This window comes from Pelecanus crispus, chromosome 7, assembly GCF_030463565.1.
Source record: "Pelecanus crispus isolate bPelCri1 chromosome 7, bPelCri1.pri, whole genome shotgun sequence".
NCBI lineage: Eukaryota > Metazoa > Chordata > Aves > Pelecaniformes > Pelecanidae > Pelecanus > Pelecanus crispus.
Window position 1 is genome coordinate 31107998 of NC_134649.1, and position 26040 is coordinate 31134037.

General features: G+C 38.4%; 1 protein-coding gene across 1 annotated transcript in view; it reads right to left on the minus strand.

The window, feature by feature from the left end:
* The window catches only part of IPPK (inositol-pentakisphosphate 2-kinase), a 32068-nt gene that overhangs the window by 504 nt on the left and 5524 nt on the right, over window positions 1-26040 (minus strand). The window contains exons 2-12 of the mRNA XM_075714059.1: window positions 16405-16452; window positions 10810-10905; window positions 9930-9996; window positions 7174-7295; window positions 6652-6741; window positions 5968-6026; window positions 5469-5541; window positions 4218-4497; window positions 2929-3079; window positions 1333-1435; window positions 775-854 (exon numbers count right to left, since the gene is read on the minus strand). Of these exons, the coding sequence (XP_075570174.1) occupies window positions 775-854; window positions 1333-1435; window positions 2929-3079; window positions 4218-4497; window positions 5469-5541; window positions 5968-6026; window positions 6652-6741; window positions 7174-7295; window positions 9930-9996; window positions 10810-10905; window positions 16405-16452 (1169 nt within the window). The remainder of the gene's footprint in view (window positions 1-774; window positions 855-1332; window positions 1436-2928; window positions 3080-4217; window positions 4498-5468; window positions 5542-5967; window positions 6027-6651; window positions 6742-7173; window positions 7296-9929; window positions 9997-10809; window positions 10906-16404; window positions 16453-26040) is intronic.

Below are 26040 nucleotides of genomic sequence, written 5' to 3' on the forward strand. Positions count from 1 at the left end.
AAAATATTACTCTCAATTACTGCGTCTTTGTATTTAGTAAGCCTAAACTGTTTCTAGGTGATGTGCATACAAAGCAGTAGCTTTATTAACGAGCAGAAGCAGAAAGAATCACTGCAACTCCTACTTAGGTTCAAGGTAATACAAATCTAGTATCAGAACTAGTGTCCAAGCATACTGAAGGATGGAGGACTTACTATTAATAAAAGTCAACCATTGCACAAGTCATCTCCCTCATGAACATTTCATTCAAGAGCTGCAGGGCAAACACAGAAAACAATATTCTCTAAAAATAACTAGGCTTTGGTGAAGCAAATTCCCCCACATAAGAACAGACTATAATACTGTGGCAAAGCCTCCTGCCTTACAGTGAAAGATGTCACCTCTTGATTATTGCCTTGTTTTTACTGATGTGCTTAATAAAGACTTCTGTTTTCTCATTAGGCAGTTAAAGGCAACTCATCTTGAAAAATCTCTCATATGAGGACACCAAGGCAAAAAATTTGTACCTGTTTAAAACCACGTGTATCTACTACAAACAGTCAATTCAGATTTCAAGAAGGGAGTAAATACAAAACCTTAACCTTTTTTAGAAACTTAAAACTTCAGAAACAGACTTCTGTCCTGAATGTCTTAAATCAGAACTCTACCTTATTAATATGCTCACAGCCAAGTATTTGGACATCCCCCCCAAAGCCCCCCACTTTTTTTAGAGTTACTTGAATTGACTGAACTGTGCAAACGCCTCTTCAATTTCTAAAAGTAGGTCTCCCTTACCATTCATCTTGTAGACAGGGAGAAAGGGCAATCATGATGGAGCAGTCTTTAGCAGTCATTGCTATTCTGTACTGCTGCACCTATACAACACAAAAATAACATGAATTTTCTATTGTATTTGCCTTCGTAAAGCACACTGTTCTTTATAAAAAGCATTAGTATACTTAGTGTATTACTATGATGGCATTTTAAGAGCTGGAAATTCTGAGATTGTTAGCAGGAGCAAGTGGTTTCATAGCATCCTGTATAAGAATCATGGTTATTTCCTACAGATACTTTTCTTGAAGGCCAAAACAGCACCAGTTCATGCAAATGCTTCCTCAGTTTAGAAAGGAAATAACCAGCTTTATTTTTCTCTCCAGAACTGGTGCTAAGCATTTTTGTTTTTAACTGCTTCTGCTATCAAGGTACACCCTGGCACAATTATGAACTTTAACCATACAGATGTCTGACAAACCAGCAGTCATACTAACACACTATCCATCCATTTCCATTAGACAGGTGTTTATTAAAATTGACAGACTAAATAAGCTTCAACAACATGCACAGGAGAAGTACCTTTGTTAACGCAAATGCTACTGTCCCATCATCTTCAGTTGAAAGATCTAGCAGCTTCTCATAAAATGCTTCATTGTAAGGTCCATCTATCTGTAATGTACTTCTAAATAAATTTTAAAAGAGGATTTACAGACAGCCAAGATGATTTATTGATTTTCAGTGAGATCTTTCTTCAGCAGCCCAGATATTCATAAAAAACAGTAACACCAATAAACATGGCAACAGATTAATACTCAGAGGTCTAACACCATGACCAGTCCCTATTCTCACATCACTTAAGATATGCTGTTTAATGTTGATTTGTTTGCTTTTTAAAGATGAATAGTTCTTAATCCACTGCCACCTGTGTATCACTACAAGAACAGTATTTTTTGCAAAAATGGGTAAGTTTCAAAATTTGTAACAGTTTGCAGGAGCTCCCAGAAGACCTACTGAAAACATTGGGGGTATACACTTATCTGACAAGGCCCTGCTCTGCCCCCAGCTTCATAATGTGTGCTAACAAGGGGATGGTTTATTTGGCCTCCATCCTTCCCATGTTAAATACCCGAATGCCTGATGAAAAGCTGAACCCATAAAAGCGGGGTTTGCAGGGTACAAACACCCACAGATGAAAGAATACATTTTCAAATTATTTGTTTAATGTATAAATATACAAGCCACACTGCAAGTGATTTAAGCAGAACTTAATGCCAACCCACTGCCCATAAGATAACCCTTCACCTCCAACCAGAGTCTAAGAGAGCTGAAGGAGCACAAGCAGCAACATCTTGCAAGTGAGGCCAGCGTGCCCTCGTGTGAGCAACAGCAGAATTACAGGCAAATTACAGACGGAGAATACAAGAAGCATCCAAGTTAAGGTTTTTTTTTCTAGAGATTATTATTACAACTAATAAGCTTTATTTGAGAGCAAACATAGCAGCTTGCAATGCCCCGTATTTCTTCACCAGGCAAGAAATACCGTAAGATAACGATTCTTGTGCCTCAAGTATGATTTGATCACTTGTAATGTGGGTTACAATCTGGCTTTTGGAGCTACTCTCAGCACATAACAAGGGCAGGCTGGACAACAGCAGACACTGGGCCATTACCCACCCACACCTTCTGTAAAATCTTGCAGGCACAGGCTGGATTGCTGCTCAATACCAAGTTCGGGATTTTAAAGGGCAGGCTGCAGGTAGACTAATACAGACTTGAGAATGACTGCAAAAACATTGTTATTACTGCAGACATAGTCCTAGCTCTGCAGGTACTGAAGGCCGGAGAAACCAACCATCCATTTTACTGTATCTTTCCTCAAATATACAACCTCCACTACGAAGGAACAGGGCATTTTCTGTCTTACCCTGTTATGAACTTCCCATACTCATTACTTAAAAATTCAGGTCAAAGTTACTGACATCAAAACTTTTAACAACAGAACTCATCTCTTATGTTATCTGGCATTTCAAGTTAGAAATTCAGCATGCACAATACCATGAAAGAAGGCTGTATACAACATAACAAGAGAAAACAAAATGGCTGTGTCAGCATAGAGCCACTCTTGTCTGCATACCTACTTAATCAGCACTAAAAAGAAAAGCCATCAAGTCTTACCTCTCTTCAGGAAATTCCTCTAAGTACTGTTCAACTCTACTGTACAAAGGATAGAGTCCTTCAATATCCAGCATGTCAAGCATCTGAGCCTGAAGGGTTTTATAAAGGAGACAACCCCTCGGTAAGCCAGAGCTTTCCGATTTATGTTTACCTAGAAGAAAATGTATTTTCAAGTAAGGCAGACACAAGGGTCATCTTTGCTTCATTTTGCCATTACATGTGCTTGTTCACAAAGCAAATCCAAATACTCTTTAGACCAATCACAGGGGGGAAAAAAAACCCAAACCAAAACACTTCCGTTTCCAAACACTAATGTACCAGGTGCATGTACTTACCTGCACATTTAAACAGCACGTATTCGCAGAATAAAACACCTGGTATACAATAAAACGCCTGGTATACAACTCTACAAATTACTCTAAAACCACCAAACCCAAAACCCACACACTTCCAATTGCAATCTACTTGTTTTGAGTCTACAAGAGAAATTTTTCATATGAGTTTGAAGCCACCACAAATTCATTTTCAACAGTATGAACTGTTGGCAGAAAGTGATTTAGCATTTCAGATGTCGGGTCTTTTTAATATCCTATAAACAGATTTGTATTTACTATCATTTCTGTAAGATAGCTCTTTCTCCACACAATACAGCAAAACCAACCAGCAAAAAGATCTTCCTCAAAAGCAGAGTAAGAAATGCTGTTCGTGTAATTAGGATAACTAGCAGCATCTTGAATTAGAGCTTTACAAAACCTACACACTGAGGAATTAACATGATTTACAGTTTTGCAACTCTTGTTTCCCATTTCTTTTCCCTCCAGTATTCATACCTTTCTCTTTACTGGGAGTGGAGTAGTAGAAGAAAACAAAATGAGCTACTCCCTAGCTGGCGAGGGCTGACAGGAGGAGCAGGGAAAGGCAAGAAATGTGTGTCATGTAACAAACCAACCAGCCAGACTTCATCACATACAACACAAAAATTCCCCAGTCATTTTGAATACTTATGATGGTTATCAGCTCAAACTGGCATTTTCTTCCATTTTTCCTCCACCACCTTCTGAATTTATTTTTATCCCTGTCATTAGGTACAGTGCTGAAAGTGCTCACTACACAGTCATTAAAAAGCAATTATCTAGCAGTTATACAGCTCAGAACTAATTTTTAAAATGTCACTAAACTCCACTGTTTCCGTTCTCACATCAGTATTAAAGAGCAAATGAGAGGCAAAGATCTGAATTGTTACGTGGTAACAGTTAGTTATTGACACTGCTCAAGCAATTATTTCTTACCATTTCTTACTAGCTCCTTATTAAAAGCACTTGCTTCACAGTAGCTTCTTCCTTGTGAAATGGGAACTGTCTTCATATCACCTGCCCTGCAGGCATCAGTACTACTTAGTAGCGTCATAGTTATCACGTGGATTAGTTCTTTAACAATTGTCCTTGTACAGTGTGGTCCACTGACCAACCCGTTGGAAGGAAAAAAGAAAGGTTTTAAGTGACGAGCAAGTTCGTTCCAGTCAGAGACACAGTCCTGGTCATCTTTACAGCCATAAATTAGTTCCCCATTCTGCAAATGAGAAAAAAAGATTTAGGCACTTCATGAAATCCAGTTATTTGTACTTAGCTAATCAAAGCATCAGATTTAAAGACACGTATCACACAAAATGTATTGGTGTAACAGTCTGCATACAAATACACACATTATTGCCAATCTCTTACAAATTTGCCCTCAAGTTCAATCAGATACTACAGGTGACAGCCTTGGAGTTAGGACCAAAAAGCCCATTTAAGTCAAGTGGTACTCTCCCAACTTAATCAACTGTAAGTAATCAGAATAATAAAAATGAACTGATACTTAGCACATTTTCCTATCGCTTCTTTCTGAATAATGTCAAGGGTGAAAAAGCACCATGTGAAACAACTTTCTTTTAAAAGCCAAATTGGAAAACGGAAAGCTATAGAAAAGGGACAGAAAAGGTGTGATAGTTACCTGTACTAATAGAAAAAACAGGACAGTTCATGCAAGGTTAGGTAATTCAAATAGTTGCTTTAATACTGGAAATAAGTTGTAAAGAATCTTATTTCTTAGAATTAATCTGAAAATCTGCATAAGCCATCAGTTACTGCTTTATATTTTTCCTACGTTACTTCCATAAAAAAGGTAACTTTTTACTTCCTCAGTGAAGCATGCTGTGCATTTGGCACAAATAAAATATAAAACATTTGCAGCAACATGCAAAGTTCTCTATCTTCTTCCTCCTGAAGAAGCACATCAAGTTTTAAAACTTTGGTCATCTTTAAAAGTCCTATTAGTTGTTCCTTGGCAATCCTTTCAGAAGTAGTTCTGGGAAATTATTACTTACCTGTCCTAACCTGAAATCTAACTAAGAATTTTCCCGTTTTCTTCTTTTGGTGGGGTCCAATAGTGATGGTGCCAATTACACAGGTTTGAAGTAGGATCTTGACTGTTCAGATGCTGAAGTCAAATTGTTTAAAAGCAAAGACAAAAAAAGCAAGCAGAGAGATTTGATTGTTTACCTTAAATATTTTCAAGTTGTTCTGTGCCTCCTGTAATAAGCTCTTCAGAGCAAAGTGCATTCTCTGTTTATTTCTAGGGGAGAAAAAAAAAAACATAAATCCAAGAATGTTTTATCACAGCCTTTAGATGTTTACACCCATGCCTGCAGGGCTCTATGGAATCAGAATTGGGCACCTGAACACACCCATTAAGCCTGTTACTCATGCTGAAGTCACTGCAAAGACAAAGTGACTACTTGCAATTAGAACTTCAGATCTGAGTAAACAGCTCTTAGGTTTCATGTTATGTAGCAAAAGGCACTGGTACGTTAATAAGCAACTCTGATTCCTGAAATAGGTGTAAAGACGTATATAGCACCAGAAATATCCACTGTACAAGTCCGGCAAGCAGGCACTGATCATCCTTAACACTACGGTGAAAGTCAGAGTAATCTGAGAAAGAAATCTGTAACACAGATTTTTTGGCAAAAACATAGAATCAAGTCACACGCTTCCTTACCCTGAGAAGAGATCCAATGGGCAATATTTACTTGGTCGCTTCCATTTTCCATTCGCTACCTGTTGAAAACCCATACCACTGCTGTTAATCACTTTCTGGAATAACTACTCTCAGTTATTTTAAGTCAGGTGTGGGGCACTAATATCCTGTCTTCAGAAATCCTGTGACATTTAAAACCCTTTGAACGTATAATTCATGACTAGTAGGGGTCTTCCTTGTCGTATTTAGCTCAAGTCACTCAAATTGCATTCACAAATGGAAGGCATGGAGAAAGGTCACATGAAATTACAATAAGGCACAGTTACACTACTTCAGACATGTAATGGACATGACAAATGAATTCCGTGTGTGGTACATGCTGTTACAAGTTACAGAATGCCATCGTGCATTTGGTGAGCTGTACTTGAAAGGAAATTTGACATTGGAGTTTACCCAAACAGCGTTAATAGTCCTCAAAGACTAATCTTGTTATTTCTTTGCTTCCAGCTTCCCACAGAACTTGTTCCATCTCTCACTAAACAGATTCACACTCAGCAACTCAGATGTGTATCCACCTACTGTCTTTAATCATATCAGAGGTTTAAGCAACAACATGCGAGTTTCAACAGGAAAGCAAGACTAGAATAGCAAATAAAGCACAGTGCAGTCAAAGGAAAGTGGGATGACTACAAAACAAAAAATTACCTTTAGATGCTGATGCATACAGTAACGACACACCTTGTGCTTTATCTCCTGTGAAACATGGCTGGAAAAAGGAATGAAGCCACATTTTGGCTAAAACAAACAAACAAACAAGATTATAAATATAAATGTTTTTCTTTATATAAGGGTACACGATATGCAAATCTTTGCAATTAAAGGAAACTAAAAAACAAAGAAACAAACAAATCAGTCAACATCCAACACTTAAAAGCTTAATTGGAAATAACATACAGTGACATATATTATTTTAGAGTCCTCACTTAAGTAATAAGGACACACAAAACTGCTGTGGCCTACAAAGAAGCCTACTAATATCTGGGAATTTCCCAAGTTTTGAAAGATCAGGAATTGGAAGGAGGAGGGGGATATTTCATCCTATGGGTCATAGTGAAAGCGGTGAGCTCTGCCTTATCCCACTGCTGCATTCCTTTGAAACTGCTCTGGTCAGTATGTGCTTAAAAAATGCAAACAAAACCCCCAGAAGGATCTTCTCCTATTCAATACCTTAATCTCTATGCAGAGGATTGGCCGGTGTTCCACAAAACGATAGGTCTGCAGCCTGGTAAGATTAGGAAGGCACATTGCATAACCACTAAGAGTGTCCATATCTTTATCACAGCGAGACTCTGGGGAAAACAAAAAAAAAACCCAACACAAACAAGAAAATTAGGTGCGTGGGTGTTTATTTTACTCTGTAGTTATCTTGTTCACCAGGTTGGGGGGTGGGAACAAACTTAGAAAGACAGGGCACAGTTTAGCAGGCTTTAGCCGATCATGCACTTGCATAAATCTGCCCTCCCCATTATCAAGGCCTGTCTTCAGCTTCCTCAAAACTGTCATAGGCATATAGAGTGCCTCGAGAGCTGCTTTTAATGGCTGGTTTCCTGCTCATCCTAAGAGAGAGATCGGTGAGAGGCCTGCAACAGCAAAGGAGTGCATTCAGTTGGCCGACAGGAGGTAGAGAGACTTATTACTGTATTCAGAGATGTGATCTCATGTTTGCTTACCAGAACTGCATGAACTACCATCCCTCAGTCTAGTCAATAGGAATCTCTGAAAACTGGCAGGAATACCATAAACTGTTCAGAAGTTCAGGAGAAAGTATAAATCTAAACAGAACTTGCCAATGGCTTTGCTCAACAACTTAATCTGTATGTAGCCTCTTCCTACCCATTCCAGTGTTTACATCAAAATAATAAGTAGATGAAAAGGAACATAGAAGGAACAAAAGTTAGCTTCCCCCTCCTCACAAGCTCACAACTTCGAACAAGAATTTCCTTTGCCAAGACCACCCTTTTAAAAATAGCATTTTTTAATATAGTCCAGATTAACAATCCTGAGAAGAAACAAAGAAGCAAAATGGTTTGAGACTGAGATTAAGAGGCATTATGTAGATAAAGCCTTTAAATAACCTCCCTCCGCACGCGTCCTTTGGGATGGAGAAAGGTATGCGAGATTTTAATTCAAATTTAACAAGAACATACACTCCTAGGTTTTCAGATATCTATGTTACTAGAGACATACAGAATACATATGTTCTGTTATAGTTTACATTGCTAAGAAAAACATCCATTCTGAAAAATATATTGCAATAGGAAAAGAAAAAACCTCAGAAACAGAATCCTCATTAGGCAGCAGCCTGCAATTACATGCTGTACTTCACTAAGGATGAGCAAGAAGAAACCTTCTTTCTCCAGCAAAATGCTGAGGTTTGTTTCTTTTTTCTGAACTTAAGCAAAAGTACATTTTTGTTCAGCTGGAAACCACTTGCCAAATCAGATACGCCCAGAAATCTGAAGTATTGCAGAAGTTCCTTCTTAAGGTAGACAGGCTTATTGTGAAAGGTAATATTAAAGGAAATTCTTTCCTCGAGGTTTAAAAAAATTCCTGTTAAAAATTAACAATGAGATTTGCTGTTGTAAAGCAAGAAATACCACTTGGACAGCTCCTCACAACCACATTTCCTCCTCTAAAGAAATCACCGTGAGCTGCAGACACACAAAATTTAACTTTAAGAAATAAAACTAAATTCTATCATTCACTTCTACCAGAGTATCATTGATCTTGTAACTTTTATTACACGTTATTTACTTTCCTTGCTAGTTCCACGGTGCCAGAAACCGTTTCTCAAAATGGTCAGGACAAGTCAGCAACAGAGAGTGTCCTGTGCTCACTATATGTAAATTAATTCAATTTTTTCCTGGCTCAAAGGCATCAAAGTACTGGCTACAGTTACCAAAGAATTTAATACCACATTTTTTTCAAGGAATTCTGCTAAAGCAGGAGTTTCAGGCCATTTGCAAGAACATTTGAGAACGTAAGATGAACACACCACGAGGGACATCTTCCCTTTGCCCATTTTAGAGTTCACACCTCACTGTACTTTCAGCCATACATGAAGAATGATGCACCCAAGTGTTGCTGACTAAGAATGACGACACCAAATTCTGTAGCAGTTCACAATGAATGCATCAGAGATTGCCAAACTTCAAGTCTTGCAGCATGTTTCAAAAGGTTTCACATGGTCAATGCACCCTTACCTCGTGCACCTGTCCCCTTCAATCCCTGCTCCTGTCCAAGGGGACTAGAAAAGCATACTCACAAGTTACCACTGGACAGGAACCCCAGAGCACCACATAAGAGTCGGGAGAAATCAAGCACAGCCCCAAAGCCCAGAGATGCTCATTAAACTTTAAAGGCAGCACAGCCTGTAACACTGCAACCCCTTGCAATGAGACGTGCCAGCTATCAGGAAAAGAGACATGAGAAGCTGGAACATTAAACTGCACACTGCCTGGATGCTATGACTCGTAAGATGTGAGGTCCTTAGCCCCAAGTGAAATACTAAAATTGACAACAGGACAATTTAGTGGGAAGTTTCTGAAACTATCTTCCTTCTAAAGCTCTGCTGCACGGTCCAGAAGAAACTGATGGAATTGAAACAATTATTTCAGGATGCATCTTCCACCTCCCTCACTGACCTTTGTAAAGGACTTCACAGCAAGGTGAAAGCTTGTTCAAGATTTAACAAATACAGGCTTGCAGAGGATCCCTTTCCCCAATTTAATGAAACCAGTATCAGACACAATTTTTAATTCTAGAACACACTCATTTTTCCACAACAACTCTTCAACGTGTCACTGTCCATTACTGAAAAAAGTTTCCTCATATTTTGAGGTATGATTCTTTATTTTATAATAAAGCACAATGCTTTACAGCTTGAGGAAAGCCCTCTTTTTAATGCTATCTCTGGCACTTACCTGGCCTCTCTGGCTGAATTTTTAAACAGAGCTGTCTTACGAAGTCTAAAGGCAGTTGAATAATTTCCTATTAAAAAAAAAAAAAAAGAAATATATATTTCAGCAGAAAAATTAATATACAGTTTGGGGGTCTTAAAATGGAATACCGAAGTTCAATGGATGTTAACAACAGTATACTAAACTATATAATCAGCAGCTTTTCCCTCTGATTAACTGTCTATATGAAGACCTGCACCTGCAATCACATGCAATACTTACTCCCCTATGAAACCAAGAACTAATCGAAATAAATACATGAAAAGAGCGCATTTTCAGCACAGGTTTAATGTGAAGAAACTTGCATCATTTTGTCCTTTTCACAAATGAAAGGGTCCCATTTCAACCCATCCCATGTCTCACATCCCACCCTTCCAAGGCAGAATTGTGTACTCAAGTTCTAGCAGAAGGTGTAACTTTTCCACTCAGGTATCTGATGTTCAGTTAACTAGTTCCCGCCGCCCTGAAGAACAGAGTAAGTGGCAAGGAAAAAGGTTATCTCTGATTGCGCACAGACCTAAGCAATTCACGTGAACCAGATTTCTCCCCTTGTTTTGCAGTTAGTCTAAAAATACTCTCTCTCACATCTCTCACCTTATGCAGGGCACAGAAATGACCACTCTTCTCATTAGTAGCTGAAATAGCTCAAACCACAGACTACAATGCAATCACCTCATCGGCACAGAGCGGGATCTTTGTTCTGATCCAAATGCTTCTTGTGTGTGTATATCGCTCAAGAATATCTGCAAACCCTATTAATTTCTTTCACTGGCGTTCAGTGTTCCCCAAAACACTTCAGTGTTTACAGTGCATAAGCCATTTATTTTAAGAATAAAACATTTACCCCATGGTGAACATAGTTCTCCCCAAAGAACTGCTTCATGACATGTTTTCCAAAGTCTACGATGTTTTGCAGATGGTGTAGTATTTCCTCTGAAGTCTGGAAGACAGAAACATGGTAATTTAACTATGAAATAATGATAAACAACACTCAAGAATACATACACACACTAGTCAATGATTTAGCAAAGTAGCTTAATTGTTCTACAGAGTTTGGTAGGTCAGTGCACGTTGAAATTAAATGTCTGCTACATTTGTTTCCCTGCTGTTGTCTGAGAGGCTGGGATAACCAGGAAAATGGCCAGAAGAGATGATATTCTTAAGTTTCAGGGGGAAAAGGACAGAGAAAATGGAAAAGGTGGAAGAGGGGGAGAGATCTACTCTGTCTTTGACCATTATTCTTAAAACAGCTCAAAGGACTGTAATAGTCAAAAGAGATGCACAGCATGCCTTCTTACCAACAGGTGAAGTGCAGGAGTGTTATAAAATACTTCACCTGGAGATTTGGAAGAGAATGGCCTAAAGACTGAGCCACATAACAAACCTCTTCATGAACAGGTACAGAATTTGCTGAATCCTGCCCCGGACAATGAAAAAATCTTACTATAATGTCATCTTCCATTAATTTTATGTTATGTGTCTATAAGGAAACATCAAAGTTCTTCCACGAGACAAAAATGCCAAGCTAGATAGAAACTAAGCTAAATGAGTACTGGAAGCAGGATGGCGACATTAGTGCAGTCTGACTCCGACAAAATTCTGCTTATTAGAGGTAGCAGAGCAGCTTTACAACACTATTATCCCATTCCCAGCACTCCAGCATACTCTGGTTCTCTGCACAGTATTTTACTGTTAAGACAGACAATCTCCAAGATCCTGTGTCCTTTTGTAACACAAAGCTTTTCTGGAAAAACACTACTTTGCCTACCACTGTATATTATAAAGCACTGAGCCATACAGATTTACACTTGGGATTGAGTAACAGTGGAGGAAGAGAAAGTGCAACACTGATGTCCAAGTTAGAAAATCAGAGAGGAAAAACAACAGGAGCAAAAAAACCCAAACAAACAGAGCAGAGTAAGAGAAAATAAAATGCTAGGAGGACAACGCTCACATAATGACAAAGTCTAGAGAAAGGAGGAAAGACCACACCCAACACAAATTAAAAATGTTTATAGGTAAAAGGAGATTGTCACTAACCAAGCAAGCTTACTAACTTTGTTTTATAATACCGTCATAACAGGTAGATTTTTCTTTTTTCCCCACCTGGAAGGGTTTGTTACCTAACAAGCTTACACAAGTTGTGTAGGACTAAGAAAGATTAGTTTGTTACTGTAACACAGGTCTGCTAAGGCTACACAGCAAGTTTTATATTCTTCCTCTAGCAGGATTCATTTTCCAGACTGAAGCAGCAATACGCAATAATGCTTTACAGAAAGAAAAGTCACAACAGCAATATACATTACTAGACACTTACTTCAGTAACATACTGTACTACATACTGTTACTTCAGTATGCACAGAACTAACCAAAAAACCCAATCCTTTGCACCAACTAGGAAAACCACAATTTTTCCAAAGCAATTCCACAGCATTTCCATCATTCTATAAAGGCCAGGACAGCACTGACTCTTTAAAATGCTTGGCATATTGTACATGGAGTTGTTTCTCAGAACAGCTCTCCCTGAATCCTTTTGAGAGCCAAAATAAGCTTGGAGTCTCTTCACAACAGGCAACCTTCCTCCACTGCTTGAGTCTCAGAACAAAACACACACTATGATGCCTGAATAACCTTCTCAATTATAGTCATCTGGTCTAAAGAAGCGTATTTAAGAAAGAATAATTAATAGGCAACAAGATGTGCGAGCAGGCCACCCACGTGGGTATGCAAAAGGGTATTTTACAGCAGCGTTGCTCAATCTACGCTTCCCAGAAAGGCCAGTGCCCCCATCACTAGTGCTGAACACACCAAGGTCCATCAGAGAGGACTGCTGGCAACCCTAGCTCCTTTAGTCCTCACCACCAGAGGAGACCACCGCTGGGGAAATCCCTGCTCCCCACCCCTCCACTCTCACCCTGAGCAGACTGCAAACACACTGTATCCATCCTCCCTTGTGTTTCATTTGTTCCAGGCTGAGGGAGAAGTTGCTTTGCAGAGGGGAAGACCCTCCCGCCCACCCCAGCATTTTAAAGCATCAGTAGTTACAGTATCTTCCTCACCTGATGAAGTGAGAAGCAGCAATTCTGAGCACATACTATAGCAAAAACTTCAATTTATATACAGATTTCTGCCCTTTTAATGACGACGTAACCCTTTCTTTAACTTATACAAATTCTGAATGGTGAGAAGGAATGTTACATTATCTCATACAGTAACAGAAATCTCAGCTAATTCCCTCTTAGAGGTTATTCTGACCTAGTTTGCTGATGTGCACAGTACCCACAGGCTTTTTTTTTTTTTTTAACATATATATATGTATATGTATACACACACATATATTGGGAAATAAGCATTTTGGAATATCAGGACATTCACTACTACTACTACTACAAGGAAAGACTCACCAGTTAAAAAGATCAATATAACTTTAAAATTACAAATCAAGCTTATGACACCTGTTTACCTCCTTTTAAGAGCAAGTATATTTGCTGTACTCTAAACAAGAAACAACAACTACCAGGCTACTGGAGCATCACCTTTCAACATTAAAAAACACTAAGATGAAAAGCTTTTGAAGGACCTGTCATTACTGACAGCTCATTTAGCAAAACACTAAAACTCATCAAATAGGTTCTATACAACAAAAAGGCAAAAAATTCATTCATGCAGAAGACTCATTTACTAAAATCAGCAATATGCAATTAAAATAATTCCATGAGTCCTGACACTTTCTACTCGAGAAATGCAAGCCCAATAATTACATTCATTAAAACACTGAACTGTAACAATAAGATTACAATTTGCAGTAACACCACCTTGCTTAACTACTACATTATCTAGTCCCAAATTCATAACCAAATAGTATAAATACAAAGCAGCATCCAGGCTTCTTTACCTTTTCCAAAGCAGTTAAGCAGAAGAGACTGAGACACATTTGTCCACATATGAATTTCAGTATGCATCTTACTAGAAAATATTTTGCTTCAGCTGCTGCTTTCAGAGTTGTTTACACTGGATGAGCTACAGTGTCATGCACAGGTATATAACACTTTATATCCTAACTCATCTTGCACTAGTCAGGAATACAGATTACACCTAAAAAACATTTTCTCCTCTACGGCTGTCATGTTGCTGCATCCAAGTTTGTCCCAAAACTCTGATTCTCCAGGTCATGTTTATAGATCTTTAGATAAAATATTTAGTCTTCTTCAAAATGATCCTTTGAAAAAAAAAAAAAAATCAATCACCAGAATAATTAAATATATTCAAATTACATAATCTTCTACTTAGAGATCAAAGCCAAAAGTAACTGTGTATTATAAAGTCCACAGGCAAGACCATGCAATCACAATACAAGGCAAACACAGAATGCTGGAGCTGGCCACAAGCCAGCTCTCCTCAAAACGTAGCACTTCTACATGTAACAGAGGAGTTTGCTTTTACGGTGTGCATTTATCAATCCAGAGTGTGAACTTAGAGAGACAGTTTAAATCACTTTCAGAGGTATGCTCCACCACAGTGTGCATCCACAAACAGCCTTTTTGCTGTTACAGTAACAAGAAGATAATCATTTCTGTCTGGGCCAACTCTGAATGGAAGTTTCGCTAACAGTTTCTAGAAAGCAAACTCTTGGTGCTTCATCAGCTACAGCCCACGCAAATACCTACTGCAATCTATTTCTATGCTTGGAAGGATTCTGAGCAATTTTACTAATCTGATTACATATTACATTCAAGAACCTGACCAGTGTTCAAATACTAACAGAACACCATGCCTGGGAGATTTTTTTTCCTTGTGTTTTGCTATCCCAGTCCAAAAAACTGTATGCATACCAAGGCATTCCACAGAAGTATTATCAACTTCAACGCTGTGGTGGGTAACTGTAAAAGGTCACTTCCTGGCTTCCTTTGCGACTTCATCATACTTTGTCTATTTTTTAAAAACAATTAGTATACAACAATCTCTTCAGACTTTAAAACAAAACAAACAAACAAAAAAAAACCAAAAAAAAAAGAGGAGGGGAAAAAAGCTGGTACTCAGTGTTTCACTTTCTTAAATAAATGGCAACAGACTGACTTTTTACTTAAACTTGTGGTCTAATTCTCCCTGCTATATTAAAAATTGAGACAGGCACTGTTTTCCTTTCTTCCAATCCACTGGGTTCTTCCCTGTTCTCATAAAAACTCTAAACATTATCATCTTGAACTACTACAGAAGCACAGGATACATTTTTGAAATCCTGCCACTATAAGCAGATCAAAAACTTACATGAATCACACTTCAGTTTTACCAGACTTTTTTTCAAGTAAAACAGTAGCAGAAAGGCTATCAAATAACTCGTACATACACTGTGTTCATGGGTTTTACTTTCCTCTGCTTTCCTCTGACCTACTTTAACAAGGGACAAAAGAGATGTTTATAAACTGGACGCATTTTGCATCCATCTTCCTGATTTAAAGCAAAACACCCTTCCTATATGTTTACTTTACATTCATCCTTGTTTCTTTTTTCCTAAAATTAAGCACTCACCCCCAGCTCTCAGTATAGCCATAATGCTTATTATATTTCTTCCTCATCAGAACAGTCTGCCACTGAACCTTACAAAGCCGTGGTTCAGAAGCTGCCGTAACTCAAGCCATTCCCTGTATCTCTAAGGTAACACACCACAAAGACTACTCACAAGGTTGAGGAAATGGCAGAATTTGAAGCTCCTGCCTCTTGTACTCTTCCCCACCCCACCCCCCCCCCTTGGAGCACTGTCTTGACACTGCACTTTTACCTTCCACCTTTGATTCTTGATCATTTTTTATCTCTGTCAAAGCAAATCTACGGTATATCACTTCAGCTCCTTCTCAAGCAGAAAAACCTGCCACAGTCCAAAAAACTGGTAGACTGTGTCCCACCATGTTCTTTTTGCAACAGACAGCACACTAAAATCACTCACTGACAAAGGCTATTCTGTGAATATTTCATATTTTTGTCCAAATTCCATGGCTTTTTAGCTACTGTATAGGTAATCAAGAGCAGACCTTTATCATGACACCAGCCCTGTGCTGTTCCTCTTCTGTCCCACCTAGCAAGTCAGTAAAACTGTCATTTCTTCCTCAACATCACCCCACTCTCATACATTGATGTGCAATATTAACACCTTCGCTATTGCCACAGCTATCCTTACAGAAAGCTGTACTTTCTACACACTGCAGTCTTACAATCTGTCCCACACAAAGGTCTTGATATCAGCAGTCACATAATCTTAGTTACGTAAGAAGACCTCAAATTTCCTCCTGTTGCCAAAACTCCCGAAACACAGGCATATTTCAAAACATCCCCTTATTCTTACTCCTGTCAGTCACAGTTCTTTCACAGGTTTCCTGTTTCTCTTCAGACTGGTTATTAGTTTACCTGGGGGCTTTTATCAACAGTACATGCTGAAACTTACCTTATTCTGGTTTGGGGGGGACTTCAAAAACCGCAGCACCACGCAGCGCTAAAGAAAGATAGGAAAAAATATGGTTTCATTAGCATTTAAGTATATCGTAATTTCTGAACATCACAATTGTCCAATTCCCCTATCTACCTCATCTGAGAAATGAAGAAAAAAAAAAGGCAAAATAGGCATTTTAGATGGTTGTTTCACTCAACTTGAAATTGAGTACATGAACGTCTGACCCCAGATTTGCCATCACTTTAACAAGGCGGCCACTCTGCGCTTCCAGTCACCAAGTGTAACAGGGGAAAACTCCCTTAGCTTATAGTGCTGGTCTGAAAATCTGGTAAAACACAGCATGAAACAAACAGAAAAATACCCTATAATTTTTATGCCAAAGGTCTTTGGGGGGGGGGGGGGGGGGGGGGGGGAGGAAGATCCACTTAGATGTCATCTGCTTACAGTATCAGCACAGCATTACAAAATATTAAGGAGACACTTCTCAGTTACCAGCAGTAGCTACACAGCTCTACTTAAAAACACTAAAATCTGCTACTTCTAAACTTCCAAAAAGTAAACATATAACACCAGGACAAATGCAGCAGGTTTCCAAATATTTTACCTTAAAAACAAACAAAAAAATAATTACTCTTTGTCATTTTTACAGTTTCTATCAAATTTTGTAACAATTAAAAAACCTTCATATTTTCAAAGTACACAAATTCTAGAAGCATCCTCAGCCTTTATTTTTAAGAGTTCAGACAAAAATGTTTTGTAGATGTCCTAAGTAAATTAAGCCTTTCTCCTTAAGCCTATTAAGAGAGTCTTCATTCACAGAAGACACCTGAAGTATCTTTCTCCGAATAAAATCTTGCTGAAATTAAAAATCACACTTGGTTAATAAACTGTTATATTAAAATCAAATTTTGACATAGTATTACGGAAACTGCAGCCTTACTAGGCAAGGCAACACATAGCCCTGCCTCAGATTAGTCAGTCTAAATACCTGATCTTCAAGATATTTACTCCCACTGATGTACTTTCAGCCTACTCAGTTAAGATGTGAATAAAAACAATTGGGCACCACAACAGGTAGAGACAAACAGCTGTTTTCTGGAGTTCTCTCTTAGTCACTCAGCATCTCCATTTGGACCTTTCCTAGACACACCAAAAAGGACTACATTCTATTTAAAGCACTACCAGGAAAGTATTAACACTCAGATTCCCTGACAAAGATAATACAGACAGAATGTCACAGTTACACTTCAGGTTTATGGAATCTAAGCTTTTTCCCTACCAAATGACTTGCCATTGAAAAACCTCCCATAGCACAACAGCACCAGATATATTCCATATTTCAGGGCTGAAAGCTATCTCTGGACAGTGCAGAGCAGGAGAGCACTGCAGTTATCTTTAATTACTAATACGCAGAGAAAGAGCAGGAGGAGAAAAGCAGAAGAGATGACTGTCTAATATAAAATACTAACAAAACAGGATGCAGATTCAGGCTTTGCTAGTGAGACCCAGAAACAGCCCCTTCAAGATCTAAAAAGTCTCAAGCCAGCATAAATCTCATATCATAGTTCACCTACATCTGGAAAACGCTCTTGGGTAAAAGGATACTTTGCTGAATTTGGTTCAACTTGTCCTGCAAGATCTAAACAGCATGAGTGTCACAACAACAACAACAAACTAGATAAATTGAACACTAATTATAATCACTGAGATTTGACAAGATTGCTGGGTGACACTTACTCTTTTTCTCCGATTATGACCTACACGTGAATAACAGAGCTCGGGTCTGATGAGCCCGTACAGTCTGTGTACACAGTATGTTATTTTTACAGTGTTTCAACTGGATCCCCACTTTAAATATTCAGAAACAACTGGATCAGTGATGGAGTGATCTGATCATCACTTCTCATCAATTCAGTAACTTGATTCTGTAGTATTTCAAGGGTGTTGTAGATGCTTATCTATTAATCAGCTCCCAGCCAATAAGCTTCCAACCACCACTCTGGAAAATCCGATTGCTCTTGCAGGACTCACTACAGTATTTTTTTCATTACCAAATCATTTCTGAAGAGGCATGCTAGTATAAAATGACCAAAACAATATATGGCAAAAGAACACACTGCTTGTCTAAAGATGTCAAAAGGAAACAGAGCAAAGTCCGAACAAAACTTATCAGTCACAGATGCACTTCAACCAGCCAGCCCGCACTGTGCCTTAGTGAGGCTATCAGATGATATGAGTGGGGAAAAAAAACCCCACCACCCAAAGACAAAAAAACAAAACAAAAACCAACAACTTTTTCCTTTTTTGGGGGGAAGTTTTCAGCTAGATCCACCCCTTTGTGCAATTCAACACAAGGTTACACAAATATACTGCCACAGTACAAAGGTTAACCCATCAGATGTCAAAAATGCCAGCTGCTTCAGAATTACTACCACTGAAAATACTGGTCCACATTTTTCATGCTATTGCATTACTGATTCATTTTACTGATTCTTTACTTGGAAATATTATGGGTGGTTGTTACCATAAGGTTTTTTGTCAGTTATCTTAAATGCCTTAGATTTTTTAATATTTACAGATTGAACATCAAAGATGTAACATGCTTATCTGCATGCAAAATGGCCCAAATTCAGAACAGAACAGATTTCTTAAGAGGTTGTCACTAGGTCCTTAGCACTTTGAGAATCAGATCAGCTAGATCCTAATGCTCCCTAAATTTCATTCTCTACATGCTCCTCTGTAAGCCCTTCCACTGCTTAACACCACTTCCATCAGAGCACTATTACCATCAAAGTGTTTAGTTAATTGGACAGTAGTTCCATACAGACAAAAAGATGAAAAAAAAACCAGGCTGCAAAATCAAGCAGAGAGAAAAAAAGAAACTGCATGGAGGTAAGAAAATGTAACACATGAAACATTAAGAGGCTTCCCACTTTTTGAAGATGACAGACAAGCTAGAAAAATAGTGAATTCAAAGGAAGAATTTTGTCTACATTTTTTTTTTTAAATCCAGCAGCCCTTTCTCTGCAAGTATGTTCAGCATCCAGTTAGTGACAAAAGACTGGGGGAAAAAGCAAAAAGCCATCAGAACGACAAACATGACTGCTCTTAGTCTCCAAATACAGAATTTAAGCGCGAGTCTCACATGACAGCACAGCAGAACAGATAACAAACAACGTTCTTACTGGCGTCCAGGACCATGCTAGGGCTACAACAAAAAACATTTCCAGTTGTTACAGAAAACTCAAAACAAATGACAGCAACAAGAATACTTGTGTGTCTCAAAATGCATCCACAATCGCTTGGCTGCCAAGATGTTGTAATCAGGAGCCTATGTTCTGGAGGAGCACTACCTGAAACCACAGTTTTGAGACTCCAGCCTTAAGCTTAAGGTCCCACCAAGGAAGGCAAACACTTCTTTAGCACCCTATCATAAAATAATTGTTTGGGTTAAATCGTAAGTGGAAGTTAATGGTTGCCAATAAAGAGACAAGAAGCTGCGGGAGGGGCTGCAAAAATGTGCGAAGTCATTGGCATCACAGAAACACACAGATGCATACACACAACTCTTGCCCGAATATATCTTGGGAAAAAATAGTTTGCTGGTCTTAGTCCTCACGAAGGTTATCTGTGAGAATTTTTCTTCTCCAAAGCAGTTACTACAGCTATTATTTTAATCTTACTTAGTGAAATCCAAAACCAAAGTAATCCTTGGTAGTTAGGCCAAAATATGACTGACATCATTCCAGGTACTTTGGATTAGGCAGTAGCATTATGAAACCAGGATAAAAGCTTACATTCATTTCTTTACAGCTTGACATTTGATATTGACCCTGTATTTTCCCAAGTTGTCTTCTAAACTTCATTGTCATAAGATAAAGCTACCATGCAGGCCTCCTGAACTGGCGAGTTATCACAAGTTAAACACAATTGGGGCAAATGTCTAAGTTTTATATTCCCCTCCAGAGAAAAAACTTTGTTTGCATCACTGAGATTTTTCAAGTTTCTGTCTCTTGCTACATTATTAACAAAATCTGTGTGAGAACTGGTGCCAGTGAAAGAAATAGGAAAATTTGTACAAAACCAAGCTCAAATGCTAGTAAAATTGTTTAGAAGCACAGAAAGATGTGTATTTCCCTTCTGCTGTTACCACCTCAGCTCACATGGTTTTAAAATAAGCTTCTGTATGAAAGTATGAAGAATTAGCCTGTCCAAACACAAAGCCTGGGAAACATCACTTCAGCTTCTGCTTTTCCAAATAAGCAGGTTCACGTCATTTGTTATTACTCTGTTATTCTAAACAGCGTGCGTTAAGTGTTTTTGTCTAGAGGCAAAGCATTACTCTAACATCTAGTTCTGCAGCTGCTCAGTATAACTAGTTGATTCTTATCTATTTGATTACCAACTTGTGTTCACATATGCAAGATCTACTGCTGAAAACCAAGGCACTTTGGAAAGCAACTTTTTAACTCCCAGAAGGAAATCCACCCCTCTTATCTCCCTCACTCCACACCGCCTCATAAATTGGGGTATCTAAAAACTCACCAGTATTTTTGTAAGCACTACATGCAATTTTACATCCCAAAGTTACCTACCTGTCCACTATACTCTGTTGTCAATTTATTTTGAAAAGGCACACGAGATACAAGCAGAACAAGAAAACACACATTTGTTTTAAAGTTGTCCATATAGAAGTCACAAGCTTCCAGTCATAAACAACACGGGGGAAAACACTCTCAAAGACTGGTAACAAATCCTTCCCTGCAATTATTACTATACTATATGTTGCAACCAATTACACACACCACCACCAACTACTGCCTAAGGAGATGAAGATATGAAGTTGACTACTTTTAGAGAGAAAAGCCTGAAAAGGCTTTATACAGTAAAAACTGGATGTTTAATTAATTGTCTTTTGCTGAACCTGAAGAGCTATCAAGAACTTACCGAACATAGCTCTAAGTATGTCAAACCTTCTACCGCCATTGTAGTTATTCAATGCAACCTTCTCATAGTGGATTTATGACAGTGTACAGCAATGACACCTACAAAGAGTACATTCCATCTAAATTTCAGTCAAAGTGAGGGAGAGGGATTAAACTACACCGAACTGCTATTCAAGCCCTACTTGAACGTAGTGATATGCAAATACTAATTAACAACAGTTTCAATGGTACTACATATGAACTACACAATTATTTTGCTGATATTAAGCTATTTCTGCAGTAGCGCATTGGAGCTGCATCCAGTATATGCCAACTAAAAAAAATTATTCTGGCATTTTTGATTCTAAATTTACATTCCACAACCCCTTCAATTCCAACTCTGTTTTGAGGGATTTAAACAGAAAACAGTGGTTTTCAACTCAGAAAATGCAATTTCTGGGAAGGAAGCAAATGGACAAAAAGATGTCATCTTCACATCTCAGGAAAGACAGCTGCAGAGGAGAGTTCCTTCTTCTGGGAACTAATAAAACTCAGTAACAACATGCCCACTACGCTGCCCAGTCACTTCAATCAAAGCTTACCTTTATGATACTCAACACAAGATGTTTTTAAAGGTCTCCTCATCCAGGGTGTCAGGATGCTGTGCACTGTGGAGGGTTGTGGGAGATGAAAACAAACTAAGCACTGGAAAATTTTACGGCTTTTGAATGAAGTACACATAGTAATATTGTATACAAGTGTTGTTTTCCAACCCAGTTTTGTTCTGTATAAGGTGGGTAAGATCACACAAAACAAAGTGAGGAAAGCTACCATTTCCTGCCAGTACAGAGGAAGTTTAGCAATTGCTCACACAAAGTGCAAGAAGGCATTCAAAAATTTGAACAATACTCTTTTATTTAGCATAGGAGTCCCCCAAGAACAATCTTTTTATTTCTTTACATGAATAAAGAATTTCTGGCATAGCACCTGGCTTGACACCATTCAGTATCTTAAACCATTATTTGGAAGCAAACACCACCATGATACTTGTCGTCTTTAGCAAAGAGCCCACAGCTTGCATTAGGCTTCAGGTACTCATTCCACTTTTTTCCTGCTTCCTTATCATCTAGATTCCCATGATAGTTAAGCACTAACTCAGGTTTCACTTTATAGCTAAGCTTTGTATAACCTTGCAATATGCAGATGGTACCAATTCCAGGATAATTTTATGACTGCAGTAGCCACGAGTGAGAAGGAAATGTTTGCCCTTCAACGAAGCTACCCGATCACAGTACCTGAAATGGTATCAAGTGATACACCCACGGGTACTAGGTGGAAACGCATACCAGAGGGAGAACAGAATGAATAAACCTGTTGATGCCTGGCCCTCAGCACACATTACTACAGTCTGGGTCACACAGTAGATGTCCCTGACACCATAGCTGTTAAAAACAAGCAAGAAAAAAATCTGGTCTTTAACATTTAACAGTGTATCAAACACCTCATCCATCTATCAAACAGGTGAGTTATACCAATAAGAACACAGAAATACGTACTAAGCTTCCTTCCTTTAAACTGCTCTAAACCTCCACCTATCAGCAACACACATTTTCCAGCATTAAGTTGCCTGGTCAGCTTGTGTTATGTTGGGGAAACAAGGCATTTCAAGAACACACTAATAGAGAGGGGACAAAACAAAAAGTCAAAACAGTAAGAGGGATTAGAATGAAGTTAAGTAATAAAATGGAGAGTTAGAACAACTTCATAATTACAAGTATCCTGAACACCTCAGCTAGAAGAAACTTAAGCACATCTTGGGCAACTGTTCAATCGAATGCAGTGTGTCTGTTCCTTCCCAAGCAAAACCAGGAGGTCAGAACACAGTTACTGCATATCTTGGAAACAATACACTGAGGCAAAGAAAACACCCACTGAAAGGTTGGCAGGGAGGAAAGAACAGGAGGAGTGAATAAAATAGGCTATTAGACTGACCACTCCTACATAGCTTATGGGTCAGCAGAGTTACTTCCACCAAAGCAACCAGCCCACTACTGCTGTCGACTGAGGGAAGATACATGTGCAGCACAGAAAAGGCAAAGTGTAGTCTTATGAACTCCACCATCACTGTATTTACCAAACACTTATAACAGACAAAAAACCCCTGCTTTTTAGATAATGACTTGATCTCATCAACTGCGAAAAGAAACTCATTCGAGTTTGACCTAACACAGAAACCAAACAGAAAAAACAAGACCATTTTTAATCAAGGCTAACTACCTCCTGAGCTTGTCTGCAAAACTGGGATTTGTTTTATGTTTTCATTGCATATAGCCTTCAGCATTCTCAAAAGTCACTCAAAAAAAGAAAAAACCCAAAACAACCAAAAAACAGGCATAAAGTGGAGTTTGAATTTCCAAAGAAAGTCACCAGAGGACAAGTCTGCTCCAGCACTCTATTATTAGCAAAAGAAGCTGACACCTCTGAAGGAAAGCATTCTGGGGGGAGAAGAGGAGAGGGGTGTTGCTGCTGCTACAGTTAAAGTATCGCTGTCGTATGACATTAGAGTACTAGACCTAAGATTCACAGTGTTTCTATCTCCCACCTCCTTCCACACACATGCTGTGTTTTCCCATCTGCATCTACAGAACCAAAGGCACTAATATGGTAAGAAAAGTTTTAACTGTTGCCTTTCTGTTCTTTCTCCTCTCTTCATTCAGCCCTGCTACCCAGTGCCACCCTCCCTTTCACTTTATGGAAGATACTACTACACTGCACTGCATTCAGAGCATCCTTTCAATGCAGAAACCTGGTAAAGCCAAGGAAAAAGTAAATTTAACTACACTAGCGCAATATGGAATCGAAATCCTAACATGGAATTAAAATTCTATATAGGTGTTGACTCAAGCTGTTGACTTTTTTGGGGTCAAGAAAAGCTTTGCAGCTAATCCACAGAACTGGAAGTGCTTCCAACTTTTAATTCTTCATTTATAGTAAAAGCCTTGCACATTGTACTCAAGTAGAGTTAGTCCAATTAGTTATGACATCTACAGTCACAGTTGTACCAGTTTAGCCAAAGAACCAAATACAAACAAATATAAAACTGTCTTGCTTTTTTTTCCAGTGACCATAGATGTGTATTTAAATACCAGTTAACCAAGGTTAACGCAAGGAAACATAGTTTCATACAGGTGCCACAAAGGGTTGCGAATTCCAACTCAAAGTGGTGATTGCCTCCTGTTCCTAAAAACCTAATTGCTGTTTACAGCAAGGCAGACATCTTTTCTTTTCTTTTCCACTGATGACACGCCGATTGCATACTTGGCTTTTCAACTGTTTTTTATAGCTGCTTGCTTCAGTAAATTTAGGCAGAAGCTCCTCTGCTTGCTTACAATAAAAACAATAAATAAATAAGGCAATTACAAGTAGGAAAGAAGGAACAAAGCAATATATTATGCTTAGTCATCAATCTGTTTTCTTGTCCTTTTTCTAAGTAGGCAAAGGGTGCGCAGGTGTGGGGTTTTTGCTACACAATGTTTAGATATCCATATCCCCAAAAGAACACAATGCTGGCGAAACCAGGTCAAAGAAGTGTCCTACAAACTTGCAAAAAAGCAGAAGAGTTTTTAATTGCCCTTAATCCCCATTAAAATTCACGCTGGAATCTCGGTCCAACTCATTCACATCTAGGTTTTGCTTCCTCCAGAAAATTCTACAGAACCAGGTGCAAACTCCTCCCTATATTACATCACCATAGCCTTGGTGAATTTTTGGATACATTCAGAGCATGAAATCCATCAGAAATAAGAATTAGCATAGATCTAGAATTTAAATAGAAGAATCTCCTCAAGGATACAAAAATGTTTAAGTTAAAGTCTTACCAAAACTATGTCTTTCCCATTAGTCAAAATAAAATTCAATAAATACAAGTTGCATCTTACCTTTTCTGATAATTTCTTACTGTGAAAGAACCAAGACACCATAACTTGGCCATATTTTAAATCAGAGCAATATTCAGAGAAGGCCATTGTTAATAACCTATTGTATTTATACTCACAAGGAACAGCAACTAGTTTTTCAGTATTTTTCCCCTACCTGATGACTCTTTAATACAGGAATCAGCAGTCTGTTCTATATTTCCTTGAAATCAAGACATTCATAGATGTTAATTCACTAGTCCACAGACATTAAGGAAAAACACAAACACAACTGAACAAAAAAACAACACAACTGAAGAAAATCCACTTTATGGTCACAGATCGGGAATTTCTCAGAAACAACCTGGAAGTTTGGGGGGCAATACTTTACTTACACTAATTTCAATAGGACAAAACAGATTCAGCCAACTCCACACAGAAAAACAACAGAAGAAGAAACAGGACATGCAGGTTTTTGAACTTGTACAAAATGACATCATCAGAAAAAGTGCCTTAATATTCTCTCAGCAAGACAGCAATTAATGATCAGCATCTCTCCCTTTCTGCCAGACAAGACCAACTAGGAAAGCTGCATCTATCTAGTAATTCTGACCATAAGCTTTTCGCTCTTTCAGCAAAAACCCCCGTGTCTGAACAGACAATGTTGTTAATGGTCCTCTCTCAAAATAAGTTTATTACAATAGAATTTTCCACTAAGAATAATCTGTCATTATTCTGAAAAACAAACCAACCAACCAACTACAGGAAAACTATTTCATATTGCAAAAGCA